This window comes from Octopus bimaculoides, chromosome 26 (assembly GCF_046866305.1).
Source record: "Octopus bimaculoides isolate indiv1 chromosome 26, ASM4686630v1, whole genome shotgun sequence".
Lineage (NCBI taxonomy): Eukaryota > Metazoa > Mollusca > Cephalopoda > Octopoda > Octopodidae > Octopus > Octopus bimaculoides.
In genome coordinates, this window is record NC_142953.1 from 19291784 (window position 1) to 19307067 (window position 15284).

Below are 15284 nucleotides of genomic sequence, written 5' to 3' on the forward strand. Positions count from 1 at the left end.
GCATTCCACTTAATGTCTATGTTCCATGCTGGCATGGATTGGAGAGTTATTAATGTAGAAATATGGTATCGTAGCTACTAACAGTTGAGGGTTGCGTAGTCTAGACGGCGTTTTTAGATTTCATTATTCTCTTTAACCCGGGCAAAGCCGGGTATTTCTGCTAGTATATTATAATTTTTCTATCAATAATTAGGGAGACAATCCATTGACTTAACCCTTCTCCTTTGACAGTGCATTCAACAAGTAGCTGTGGGGTCTTTTCCCCCCCTCCATTTTGATGAGAAGTTATAGGACACTGACCATTAGGGTTTGAAGAAACGCTGTAAAGGTAAGCGCTCTATGAATGTAAAACCCAGGGCAACCCCATATACCAGTCATAACTATCTTTACCTAAGTACTATACTGCTCTTTCGGATTTATGATTTAATGACGATATGTGTGTGTGTGCGTGCGCATGCGAGCATGTGTGTATGTGTGTGTGTTCAACATTTTCTCATATATTTAACTATTATACAGTGTTCTTATTAACCATTAATGCATAATAAATCCGATGTAATTATATCAGAAAACAAACAACACTTACCAAGGAAACCATTCTTGTTACATAACCTCTCAGTACAACAAGTAACACAAGAAGGGCCATTAAACCATCTATGGCATGTAAAGATATTGTTCTTTGCAGCATCAATGCATTTTCTGTATGTACTGCAGGATCTTTCAAACTTCTGAGTAACACCATTCATTGTTGACATGTACTGGCACACAGGCTGCAGCAGTAAATATAAAAGTCATTTACTACTACTACTACAACTACTACTACTAGCAATGATAACAACAACAACAACAACAACACATGTAATGCTTAACATGCGAGAAAATAGAATCGTTGCTCCAAAAATTATCCAAAGAACAACAAATGAAAGGGAAGTGTTGAAAGATATCTGCGTAAGCAATCTCTTTTAAAATTTATTGATGTTTACCACTTACAAATAATACAGAGTCCAATGTTTTCATACCACGAGTAAATATGACAATCGAAGCACAACGCATATGAACATCACACGTCTCTTTCACCCACCGTCAAAACCAAAGTTTCTTAATTGTGGAATGCACACAGTGAATTTTTGGCATAAAATGTACACAAAATTCCCACGTACACACTTCATCTGTACCAGAAACTAACACAACTGTACCTGTTGTAAAGGATGATAGTCTAAATACATTGTCAGACCCAAGTCTTCAGGTCTTGCAAATATAACAGAAAATGCATAAATGGCACAAGAGGAATATATTGACCTTGGCTGGCGTCCCATTAGAAATTAGCATGACTACATCAATGAGAATGGATCTCCAACTAAAGGTATCTCGCATGGCAAATGTCTCCACTGCAGTTGTAACGTCTGCCTTTTTCAGTTGAAATAATTTCCTCTGATATTGCACAACTGACATGAGGGAAGGTTTTGTCGACTTTGTAATCAGATATACATAATTTTACTCTTTACTCTCGCTCCTGCATTGCTATTTGGTTTCACAAACTGATGATCCAAACTGAAAGGATCATCCGAAATGATCATACGAATTGCAATTCGGTTTTAGGAAATGACTATCCGTCTCTGGCTTCAATTGTCACAAGCTTTTTGTTCCACTGAGTCAAGGATAGGAAGACAGAGGGGATATCTATATCTACATAAGCACCAAAAACAATTAGCAAAAGCCCGGTACAAGCTACTTGATCATACTAGCTTGCGAGTGACAGATATGGATATATTTTAACAGAAAGGAAGAAAGTAACATTTCAGTTTACCTCTGCTCCTGAACAAGTTGTCACTTCTGAAGCATTGCACATCACTCCTGAACATGTTTCACACAGCAAATTCCGTTGAAATAAGGAGTAATCTACAGAGTATAAGTAAATATCCATATTTAGAAACCAAATTGTGTAATGTTCAGCAATAACAAGTAAGATTTACTTTGTTATGTAAAAGAAATATATACGTGTTAGTATTGGAATCAATACATGTTAGACATACAAGACAACAAATTCTAAGGAAGATTATAAACATTTTTATTTTCATTTGGAAATGTTTCCATTATGACACATATTCAACTAAGAAAATGATGAAAGCTACTTGTTACCCGTTTCCCTTAATATTCTGCTCTCAAAAATATGTGAAAACTGTGGAACAACTCAAAACATAGACTATATTATTAAAACAGAAAGAACACTGTAGATAATATAATCTTCGAAAATCTCAATCGAATGCCTGATGGTCACAGCTGGAATGTTCATGATCATAAGCTGGCCCAATCAAGGCTCACCTGAGACTAAACAAACAGCTTTGATATTAAAAATATTTACAAGTCCCATACATACATACATACATACATATATATATTGTATATATACATACGTATATATAAATGCGTAAATCTATCTATTGGCAGACATACATATACACACAGGATATTATGGTGTGTATATATGCACAACAAATAACCAGTTATAGTAGTGTTCAATGTATCATATTGCATTAAATTCCCCAAATCAAACGTGAAATGCATATAAATGTGCAATGATGCATATGCATAGAGTTTGAAATAGACTGTAATACATGAACTGAGCAAAACACATTTGAAAGATATCATAGTAATTTCATGGATTTTTTCTTTCCAGAATCCCATTACTAGTGTTGCGAAAGTTGGTGCAACTTTCGTTCTCATTTCCATGACCAGTATCTGCATGCATTAATGGTTATCAAAAGTGATTTTCTAACATCATTCATAATCCTTCAAACATAAATGAATTGTTAAGTCTACACATAACATCCAAAGGTACATCTTTTTCCCTCTGATGAAATTATACTCATATCACATAAATGTAAATTTAATGTACAAATTTGTTATTAAAGTATTGAGTACCAATTGAAATGGCTGTAAGAAGTGAAGATGATCAATTTGTTGTTAATAATAAACAATTATTAACTTCTTAATCTCCGTTTTCTTTTCTTCAGAGAATGAATGGGAGAAAGAGAGCCTGCCGTATGTCAACCCAACAGAGGGACCAGCTATCCGAGTTGACAGTACCAGGGTAGATAAAGCAATTAAGAGTATGAAGACAGGGAAAGCCCCCGGCCCATCAGGAATCACTGCAGAGATGCTCAAAATATCTGGCAGTGTTGGTTACAGCCTAGTCACCCGTATTACGAACCAGGTGATACACGAAGGAGTCATACCTAATGACTGGTGTAGCAGCACCATAGTAAACTGCTACAAAGGTAAAGGTGACGCTTTAGATACTAATAATTACAGAGGCATCAAGCTGTTAGATCAGGTTATGAAAGTTACGGAGAGGGTCATAGCCCAACTAATTAGGGAGCAAATCAATTTAGATGAGATGCAGTTTGGGTTCGTGCCAGGTAAAAGCACCACTGATGCCATATTTCTAGTGAGATAGCTGCAGGAGAAATATCTAGCCAAGGATAAACCTCTGTACCTGGCATTCGTTGACATGGAGAAAGCCTTTGACAGGGTCCCCGGATCCCTTATCTGGTGGTCAATGAGGAAACTTGGGATAGAAGAATGGTTAGTGAGAGCTGTGCGAGCCATGTACAGAGATGCTGTCAGTAAGGTGAAGGTTGGAAATGAGTGCAGTAATGAATTCCGGGTAGAGGTAGGGGTCCACCAAGGTTCCGTCCTCAGCCACCTCCTATTTATCATAGTCCTCCAGGCGATCACAGAGGAATTTAAGACAGGTTGCCCCTGGGAGCTCCTCTATGCTGATGACCTTGCACTAATTGCGCAGTCACTATCAGTACTAGAGGAGAAGTTTAAGGTGTGGAAGCAAGGACTAGAATCGAAGGGCCTTAGAGTCAACCTAGCAAAAACCAAAATCCTAATAAGTAGGAAGGTAGATAAAACACAAACCCCTTCAGGTAGATGGCCCTGCTCAGTATGCAGTAAAAGAGTAGGTAGTAACTCTATAAGATGTACCCGGTGCAAGCTATGGACACATAAGAGGTGCAGCAATATCAAAGGCAGATTAACTACAAAGTTAGTTTTTGTATGTGGCAGATGTTCAGGTGCAATAAACACTGTAAACAAACAGGAAACAACTTCTATCTCGTTCCAGCGAGAAATACTAGAGGTAGTTGATAGCTTCCGCTATCTGGGTGACCAAGTTAGTAGTGGGGGTGGGTGCGCTGAAAGTGTAACTGCTAGAATAAGAATAGCCTGGGCCAAGTTTAGAGAGCTCTTACCTCTGCTGGCGACAAAGGGACTCTCACTCAGAGTAAAAGGCAGACTGTATGACGCATGCGTACGAACAGCCATGCTACATGGCAGTGAAACATGGGCTGTGACTGCTGAGGACATGCATAAGCTCGCAAGGAATGAAGCCAGTATGCTCCGCTGGATGTGTAATGTCAGTGTGCATACCCGTCAGATTGTAAGTATCTTGAGAGAAAAGCTGAACATTAGAAGCATCAGTAGTGGTGTGCAAGAGAGACGATTGCGCTGGTTTGGACATGTGGTGAGAATGAATGAGGATAGCTGCGTGAAAAAGTGCCACTCCCTAACAGTTGAGGGAACCCGTGGAAGAGGTAGGCCCAGGAAGACCTGGGCTGAGGTGGTGAGGCAAGACCTTCGAACATTGGGCCTCACCGAGGCGATGACTACTGACCGAGACCTTTGGAAATGTGCTGTGCGTGAGAAGACCCGGCAAGCCAAGTGAGATCGTTGCCAGGGCCCCTGGACTGGCTCTTGTGCGGGTGGCACATAAGATGTACCATCCTGAGCGTGACCGTTGCCAGTACCGCCTGACTGGCCTTGTAGGGTTTTCGAGCGAGATCGTTGCCAGTGCCCCTGGACTGGCTCTTGTGCGGGTGGCACATAAAAGACACCATTTCGAGCGTGGCCGTTTTCGTGCTGGTGACACGAAAAAGCACCCACTACACTCTCTGAGTTGTTGGCGTTAGCAAGGGCATCCAGCTGTAGAATCTCTGCCAAATTAGATTGGAGCCTGGTGTAGCCATCCGGTTGCACCAGTCCTCAGTCAAATCGTCCAACCCATACTAGCATGGAAAGCGGACGTTAAACGATGATGATGATGATGATATATATATATATATATATATATATATATATATATATATATATATATATAAGGTAAAGATTATTTGCCAACATAATGCGGTAGTCCTCGTTGGGACGAATGTTACTGTTTAGCCCCAAGAAATATCGTCTCCAGCTGGCTATACGACACACTATCTGTGTCCCTATATTTTCGAACAGGGGAGTTTAGTACCCCCACTCAGCACAAAGCAATATCACATATATTGCAAAAAATACAGATTATAAAATAAGGAACAATTATGCAAAACCTTATCCCAACAGCTATTTCAAGATTGCCATAACGTGCGTAATAATAATATTTATAAATAACATGAGCATGATGTCATAGGTGTGCGGCCAACAACATGTTCAGATGAAATTGTTACAATAATTTAGACCCCCTTTTCAAAAGTAGAGTGGCAAGTGTGGATTGTCTAGTAGTGTTTACAAATAGAAAGTTTTAAATAGAAGTTACAGGATTAGGTGCTGGAGGAGTTGGAAGGGAATAGGGAACAGAAGGGGTAGTTTTCTTTATTTTATTTGAATTTTGTGCTCCATATATAAATAGAGACTCAAATCTAACTTTAATTATTAACCTTACTACCTCCATGACAGCTCTATAAGGATTAATCATCTAGCTGGACCCTGGATAAAGAAGTTAAAGTTCATATCCATTTGACTCTGTGTTATTTATACTGAGCTTATTTTGCATTCACCTCCTCTCTTTCTCCTTCTTTATGTCTCTCTCTCTCTCTCTCTCTCTCTCTCTCTCTCTCTATCTCTGTGAATATGTATATATATATTTACACACACACATACATGCATGCACATGTATTTATCATTATAATATTAGCAGTTATAATGTTAGACCAGAATCTTGCTAGTTGTAATAATAAAATTAGAACAGAAACAAAGAATATTTTACTAACTGTTACATTGCGAATATGCCAGGATGGGTATTGCTTTGGTTTGGTTATTGCTGAGACCTGTACGGCACTCGCCCTTGACATTCACAGCTTTGTTGTATGTTTTGTTCATATAATTTACTAAGGCTGGCAGGTGACATGCACACATCATATCATTATTGTCTCTGAGGTCACTGTAATTTCAAAAAGAACTCTAAGTGAATATGCTTCAAATCAATACAAGAACTTGTGATTTCATAAGAAACAAGGATTATAAAATTTCAGTAGCTATGTAGAAGTTATGACATTCATGGTTTTTTTCAAAAACTTCTAATAACATCAATGAAATGAAATGGTTTCAAGTGGAAGCTGGGAAAATATTAAGTTCCTACTCTCTCATAGCTTACTCTTGAATAATAAATTCCCTTGAAGCAACTCCATTATATCACGGGCTAAGAAAGTTTTGGCTCTGAAAATTTAATGCTAGCGATTTTACATGCAAGGGAACTTGGCATTAACCCGGAATTAGATGAAGAACCTGAGACCATTGCCACCAAACAAGGAAAACGAATTAAACAGACTGCAAAAAAGAACGGGCAGAAACAAACTGAGGAGTGGTGGAGCCAGAAGTTTTAGCATGGACAGTACATACTTCAAAGCCGAAATGCTGATGTAGACCAAGCGACAACTCATCAGTGGCTGAGAAACTCAGGACATCTTTGCACAAGATCAAAGTTTGCTTACAAAAATCTATCAGGCCAACGTTCTGCAAAACGGTTCTGACCTTAAGTGCAAATTCTACGATACATTTGATGAAACAATAGACCATCTCATCTCGTGATGTCCTGTGTTGACACCAAACGAATACAAAACTCACCACAATAGGTTAGGACAGTATTTACGTCAGAAAATATGTAAACACTACAAAATCAGCACTCCTGCTTACTGGTACAAACATCATTCTGAGCCAGTCATTGAAGATAAAAATGCTCTGAAATTTTCCAGTCAACACCGACAGAATGATCCAGGATAATCAACTAGACATAATCATTAAAGACAGGGAAGAAAATACTTATAGACTAATAGATGTGTTCCCAATGATAAAAATACTGCTGTAAGGGAATTTGACAACTGAAGTAAATATAAGGACCTGAAATACAAGTGATGTGGCATCTTATTGTCGGTACCCTAGGTATGATAAGAAAGGGATGTCAGAAACATTTAGATAATATCCCAGGAGAACCATGACTCAGAGAAATCCAAATGATTGCGTTGACAAGTACTGGCCTACATCCTTAGAAAAACCCTATCTATTTAAACATCTGTGTTATATTACATGAAGATATTTTGCTGTTGCCCTTGCCACTTCCCCTCCCTAAAATTTCAATCATACTATAAAATCTCTTATCCTTCACTCATTTGAGGACGCTGGGTGTTTTGGTAAGTGAATGTAACAAAAATGCAGATTCAAAGCGAATAATAATAATAATAATAATAATAATAATAATAATAATAATAATAATAATAATAATAATAATAACAACAACAACAACAATAATAATAATAATAAATTAGTAGACAATCAACACTACTAAGTAACAAGAAGAAAACAAAAATACTGTACAAATACAACATTACAGAAGAGGATTTACCTGAGGTAAAAGAAAAACTAAAGCAAGATATCCTTGCCAAAGCAGAAAGGATCTACCGGTATGAGAAACGCCAACGTTTCTTTGAACAACACAAATAGTTCAACTGCAACCCCCAAAAATACTACCAAGGACTTGGCAAAATTAAAATAGACATCACTGCAGCACTGACAGAAGAAGTGGAAGAATTTTGGAAACAGATATGGCCGGTAAAGGAACATCCTCAGAAAAGGACTATTAAAACAACGAACTTAGCACTTGAGCAACTCTGGACACCTATAACAACTGAAGAGGTCACCCAGGCACTGCAAAGACTAAGCAACTGGAAGGCACCTGGGCACAACAAGATCCCAACTTCTGGTTAAAATATCTGACAGGAACACACAAAAAGTTGGCTGAAAACTTTAACGACATACTAGCAATGCCTGGATGCCTGGATGGCTCACGAAAGGGAAAACAATCCTAATTCCCAAATCCACTGAAATAGCAAAACCACAAAACTACAGACCTATAACCTGTCTCCCTACAATCTACAAAGCTCTCTCCACCCCTTTTCTGCTTGACCCTGACATCTTTATCTGACATGCTAAATAGAAGTGGATGTGGATACAAATGTTACGGCAAAACAATCAACCACCTTTTATATATGGATGACCTAAAACTATACGCTAGAAATGATAAACAACTGGAAACACTACTACAGACAGTACATGGATTTACCAAAGAAATAGATAAGAAATTTGGATTAGAAAAATGTGCCAAAGCAACCTTGAAAAGAGGAAAACTAGTTAAGAGAAGCAACATCACACTAAATAAAGCCAATGAAATAAGAGAACTAGACGAAAGCCAGACATACATATATTTAGGAATCAATGAACTAGATACGATACAACACACACAAATGAAAGAGAAAATAAAGAAAGAGTATTATAGACGAGTTAGATCAATACTAAAAACAGAGCTCAATGCTAAAAACAAGATAATAGGTATCAACACTCTAACCGTCCCAGTTATAAGTTACATCTGCAATATCCTTAACTGGACACTAAACGAACTTACCAAAATAGACAGGAAAACAAGAAAAATAATGACAGGATCTAGGATGCACCACCCAAAATCTGACATAGAAAGGCTATATATACAACGTATAGAAGGTGGTGGAGGCCTTATACAGCTGGAAAACTATTGTAAAATAACCACCATAGGACTGCAAAACATTGGTTCACAGAAGTAGAGCTCAAAGCTATCAAAAGACAAGTATTGGAAAACAGCAGCAGAGGAAATGATGAAAATATAGTTCCTAATGATAAAAGTAGCAAAAAACAGAGGTGAAATCTCTAATAAACCACAGGAAACGAACAATGATAGCTTGCTTGATGAGAGATATGTAGATGGTTTCAAAGAAGACAAAAAAACTAATGGTGACATGACAGATGAGCAAAAGTCAATCAATGACAGAATAAAGGAAAGGCTACAAGAGAACAACAATGACATTATTTGCAACCTTGAAAAGGTTGATTGGTGGAAATTGAACCAGGAAATGAAAAATGTGAATGAAATTCTGAAATACATCAGAACACAAAACATCACAGAAACAAATAATTTGATCAAGGCAGCAAGTATTGTTGTAGCAGAAATTGTGGGTGTTGATGTTAAAAAAAAAAATGAAATATAATGGAAGTGACAAAAGAAAAGATCTATGGTGGAAAGGAAGAATACAGGCAGAGTTAGATATGCTCTCGAAGGAAATCTCTGTGTTAGACCAAAAAGAGAAAGGAGAGCTTAAAAGCGAACAAAAATACAGGGCACTGAACAGGAAGTATAATATTGAAAGAAAGGGCCCGGAAGTGGAAATGGAGGGACTGAAACAGCACCTCGTTGCAAAGAAAGTAAAGATGGTAAGATATGACCAAAGAATGAAGGGTTAGTAGCAGAATAGGTTATTCAGAGTAGACCAGAAGGAATTCTATAAAGAAATAAATGGAGAGTGTACAAATGAAAACTTGAAACCAGATAACATTGAAAGACAACGGTTTTGGAGTGACATCTGGAGCAAAGACAAGGAGCACAAGAAATATGCTGAATGGATGCAAGAACTGAAACAAACACTAGTCTGTCCAAAACAGGTAGAACTAATCAATTCAGAGAATGTCATGCGTGAATAGCTGCACAACTCAACACCTTGTTAAATGCCGACCAAGTAACACCTGAGTGGTTGACAATGGGTAGGACAGTGCTGTGCTTGAAAAACATCGTAAAAGACAATGCGGTAGACAATTACAGGCCGATATCCTGTTTGCCGCTTATGTAGAAATTCTTGACTGGAATAGTTACAGAGTCAATGTACAGACATCTGGGAAAAAATGGAGTCCTGCCACATGAGCAGAAGGGGTGCAAGCATAAGTGCAGAGGTACCAAGGATCAACTCCTGGTAAACAAAACTGTACTTAGAGACTGTAACAGGAGGAAAACTAACTTATCTGTCATGGATTGATTATCATAAAGTGTACGATATGATCCCACATTCTTGGATTATGGAATATATGAACCTATTTGGTATTGCATTGAATGTTGAGTGATTGCTTGGAAAAAGTATGGCAAAGTGGAGGACGGAACTGATAGCACATGGAAGAAGTTTAGGGACAATAGAAATCAGGAGAGGCATCTTCCAAGGGGACCGCCTGTCCCCACTGATCTTTGTACAATGCATGATACCACTAACACTGATTCTGAGGAAAGCAAAGGCTGGGTGTGTATTCAAAAGCCACCAACAAAAAGTCAACCACTTGTTATTCATAGATGACCACAAACTTTATGGTACAGATGAATCTCAAGTCCCTCCTTGATACGGTGTGTATTTTCAGAGCTGATATTAGAATGGAGTTCGGACTAAAAAAGTGTAGCCTTGAAAAGAGGCAAAATCAAATGTATGGACAGGATAGTGATACCATCAGGGAAGGTTATGAAGTAGATAGAAGAGACAGGCTATAAGTACTTAGGAATATTGGAAATGGATAAATGGATGGAGAAAGAAGTGAGCGAAAAATTTAAGGTTGAGTACTTGTGCAAACTGAGACTGATCCTAACGTCGAAATTAAACGGATGGAATAAGGGTGAAGCTATCAAAACATGGGCGGTTTCACTCCTTAGATATGGAGCAGGGATAATTGAATGGACAGTAGATGAACTAAACAGCTTAGACAGAAAGACAAGGAAGTTGCTGATATGGGATACTCCACCCAAAAAGTGACACAGAGAGATTGTATGTACCAAGAAAAAGAGGGGGAAGAGGACTGATTGGATGCAAATAAAGCATTAGAACAAAAGAAAACAACATAGTATGGTATGTAAAAATGCCACAGAACCACTATTATTGGAAGTAAGAAGGTCAGGCTTGTGTAGGATGGAAAATTCTAAAGATAATGCACTGTGCAAGAAATTGAAAACGAATGAAGCTGAAAATAGGTGGATAAAGAAACGAATGCATGGACAATTTTATAGGGATGTTGAAGATAAGACAGGCAGAAAAAAGGTTGGCTATGAATGACTAAAAGCGATTTAAAACTGGAAACAGACTCTAATCTGTGCTGCCCAAGAGCAAGCATCAAGAACGAATGACATCAAATACAGAATAGGCAACACATCAGAAAGCGATAAGTGCAGAATCTGTGGACAAACTATATGGCATATTACGAGTCAATGTACGCTTCTAGCCCCAAAAGAATATAAGAGACGTCATGACAATATAGCAAGAATTGTCCATTGGACACTTTGCAACAGACCAAAAAGTGGTATGAACATAAACCCGAAGGCATCATCGAAAATGATAATGCAAAGATCCTGTGGGATTTTATGATTCAGTGCGACCATGAGATAGAGAATAGGAAACCAGACATAGTGTTAATTGAGAAAGAAAGCAAACGATGCTGGATGATAGATATAGCATGCTCAGATGACAACAAGGTATACGATAAGGAGGAAAGAAAAGTCGATAGATATGACAGGTTAGCTTGGGAGGTTAAGCAGTTGTGGTTGCTGAAAAATGTGGTAGTAGTACCAATAATTGTCAGACCCCTAGGAACAGTGAGTAAAAATATTGAGAAGTACATAGAACAAATAAGGGCTGCGATAAGAGTGGAGCACTTGCAGAAAACAGCACTGCTTGGAACTGCTCGAATACTCAGAATGGTGTTTGAAAAATAAGAAGTATTACCTTAGTTCACTGGTAGTGAACAGCTGACACCATAGCACATCTCCAGCGTTAGAAGCTGTGCAAAGGAAATAATAATAGTAATAATAATTACCAAATTCTCAGTACTTAATAGCAAAAGAGGGAAGAAAGCAGCCTGCAGAGGATTGCGGTTGCCATCAGGAGAGACCATAGGTGAGCCCGACGGTAGTGGGTATAGATATTCAGGGATTTTGGAGCTGGATGATACTCGACACAGAGAAAATGAAAGTCAAGGTCAGCGAGGCATATAAAAAAAGGGTGAAGACAATGTTGAAATCCAACCTGAATGCCAAAACTTTGATTACCACAATGAATATCTGGGTAATTGTGATGGTCAGATAAAATGCGTCCATCCTCAAATGGACTAAGGAAGAAATATCAACACTGGATAGAAGAACGAGAACGTTGCTGATGCTGCATGGGGTGCTACACCCTAAAGCAAAGGTAAACAGACTGTATATGAAAAAAAGAATGGTGGCAGAGAACTAATTAGTATAGACCATTGCATAAGGAGTGAAAGGAGAACGCTTGCCGAATATTTGATAAATAGTGATGAAGACCTGCTGCAATATGCCGTGAAAGATATGAGTGTAAATGCAGATGAAATGATGGGCAAGGAAGAGTTTAACCAAAGAGCTGAAGAGAAGAGTAAAGAAGACATTCTTGAAATGAGGACGCATGGACAGTTTGAAAGGAATACAGAGGACCTTGAGGATAATACTGCATCGTGGGCTTGGCTTGAGCGAGGTGATTTGAAGCATACCACCAAAAGCTTGATCATTGCTGCTCAAGACCAGGCTGTCGCTACTAAGTCAGTGAAGTATAACATCTGTAAAACTTCTGACACCCAGAAATGCAGACTCTGTGGAAAGAGCGTGGAAAATGTGACCCACTTGGTAAGTGAATGTGGGATCCTTGCACAAAAAGAATACAAATGCTGCCACGATAAAGTGTGTGTGTATCTTGTATCATGTATCATGTAAATACCGATATGAAGTAACAGAGAACTGGTATGAGTATGTACCAAATAAAGTTATGCAGGAGAATGGAAAAGTAACGCTACTCTGGGACGATGATTTTCAGACAGGTCGTATAATCGAATACCGTCGGCCGGATATTGTCATATTGAATAAGAGAGACAAATACTGTCAGATCATAGATGTAGCCATACAACATGATATGAATGCGCTCGGTAGTGAAGTGAAAGCACGTTATAAAAATAAAACTACTGAACAATAATAATAATAATAATAATAATAATAATAATAATAATAATAATAATAATAATATAGAAAGGATTGAGGTAACTCCTCCAGAAGATATAGAGTCAAAATTAAAAGAAGAGTGCCATTGATATCTAGTGAACGATATTTCGACATCTCGTGTGTCTTCAATTGGTTCAAAAATAAATGGCACTCTTCTTTTAATTTTAACTTAATAATAATAATAATAATAATAATAATAATAATAATAATAATAATAATCCTTTCTACTGGAAGCACAAGGCCTCAAATTTGGGGAAGGGATTAAGTGCGTAACTGCTACTTATTCAATCGACCCAAAAACATGAGATTTGGCAGAATTTGAACTCAGAACATAGCAGTGGACGAAATACTGCTAAGCATTTCGCTCGGCATGTTAAAAATTCTGCCAGCTCACCGCCTTAATAATAATAATAATAATGATAATAATAATAATAATAATAATAATAATAATAATAATAATAATAATAATAATAATAACACCGGGGAAGTTTAACATGTGAGTACGATAAATCACTGCTCCGAAACTTATCCAAAAACATCGGAAATAAAGACATCGCATGGAGCCCAAATATAGCTGACAAAGGGTTGGACTATACCCGAGTAAGTAATACTCATTGAAATTTATTCCTATTTTTCCAAATATAATGATGTATTTTAACTTGATACCTCCACTACCCGAACAGCGATCGTAAACACACGTGTTACATCAAAATACAGACCATCCCCAAACCCAAACACCATATACAAAAAATAGCTGACAAAGGGTTGGACTATATCCGAGTAAGTAATACTCATTGAAATTTATCTCTATTTTTACAAATATAATGATGTATTTTAACTTGATACCTCCACTACCCGCACAGCGATCGTAAACACACGTGTTACATCAAAATCAGACCATCTTCGAACCCCAAAACACCATGTACAAAAAAATTACAAACATATTAAATAACACAGGTATTATTTCACCCAAGAATAACAACCGAGAAGTACGTACTGTAAGCTTGTTAAGAAAAAAATACGAAGATATGAACGTGCAAAACAATCTGACAACAGAAATAAACGAACCGGTACCCTACGAAAACGACGACCGTCAAAATAAAGGGCCGGACGTTGTTCCTCATGTCCCGCAAACAAAACCAAAACGGTATAAATGGACACGTGAGGAACACATTTCGATCCTACACGCCTATTTCACAGCAGTACTCTACCCAAAAAACGAAAACGCAACAACACATACATATAAAACATGGAAGAAAAATAATGTAAATATGGACCTCGATAAAACAATGAACCCTAACAAACTAGCTAACATAAGAAGATATATTCTAAAAGCAAAAAAAATATCAGAAATAGAAATAGAGCAATTGAAAGAAAAAATACATCAGGAAAATCTAGATAGTAGTCACACAGCAATGCCAAATAATAATATAAACACTGAGATAGCAAAACACGAGGACAAACGTAACATGCCCGGCAAAAACGAAGTAAACAAAAAACAACAAACCCAGACCGTAGAGATGTATAATAGTGTACAAAAAGCACCAATCCAGAACACCACAGACAAACATATGAATGAAAAGGAAGGCAAAACAAATATAAAGCCTGGAAATAACGAAGGGAAACCTAATAATTACGATACTATGAAAATGAAAATAACCGAAGAACTGAAAACCACAGATCTTAGAATGGACCACAGATTATATCTCCCAAAAATCAAAATAGACAATAAAACAACATCAATAATAAATAGCATAAACCTGGCCGTCACGGAACTAACAACCACAGAAACAACAGGCAATATCACTGAGCTAAATGACATGATATATGCGGCAGCCACTGCAGCCACAAAAGAAGCAGGATACTCACTCAAACCCATCCGAACAGGAGTTCTACCACCCAAACAGACCTTGTGGATAAATAACATCCAGAACAAAATTTAAAAAAAGAGAAAAGATTTATCGATTCTCAACGAAATTAGTAAACAATCAACACTACTAAGTAACAAGAAGAAAACAAAAATACTGTACAAATACAGCATTACAGAAAAAGACTTACCTGAGGCAAAAGAAAAACTAAAGCAAGACATCCTTGCCAAAGCACAGAGGATCCGCCGGTATGAGAA

The 15284-nt window shown here is 37.7% G+C and overlaps 1 protein-coding gene across 7 annotated transcripts in view; it reads right to left on the bottom strand.

Annotated features, from left to right (window-relative positions):
- LOC106881065 (uncharacterized) overlaps window positions 1-15284 on the bottom strand; it is a 368052-nt gene that overhangs the window by 136635 nt on the left and 216133 nt on the right. For all 7 annotated transcript variants that reach the window (XM_089342524.1, XM_089342528.1, XM_089342523.1 and 4 more), the window contains 3 exons: window positions 6039-6208; window positions 1805-1896; window positions 584-767 (listed from right to left, as the gene is read on the bottom strand). In XM_089342524.1, the coding sequence (XP_089198650.1) occupies window positions 584-767; window positions 1805-1896; window positions 6039-6208 (446 nt within the window). The remainder of the gene's footprint in view (window positions 1-583; window positions 768-1804; window positions 1897-6038; window positions 6209-15284) is intronic.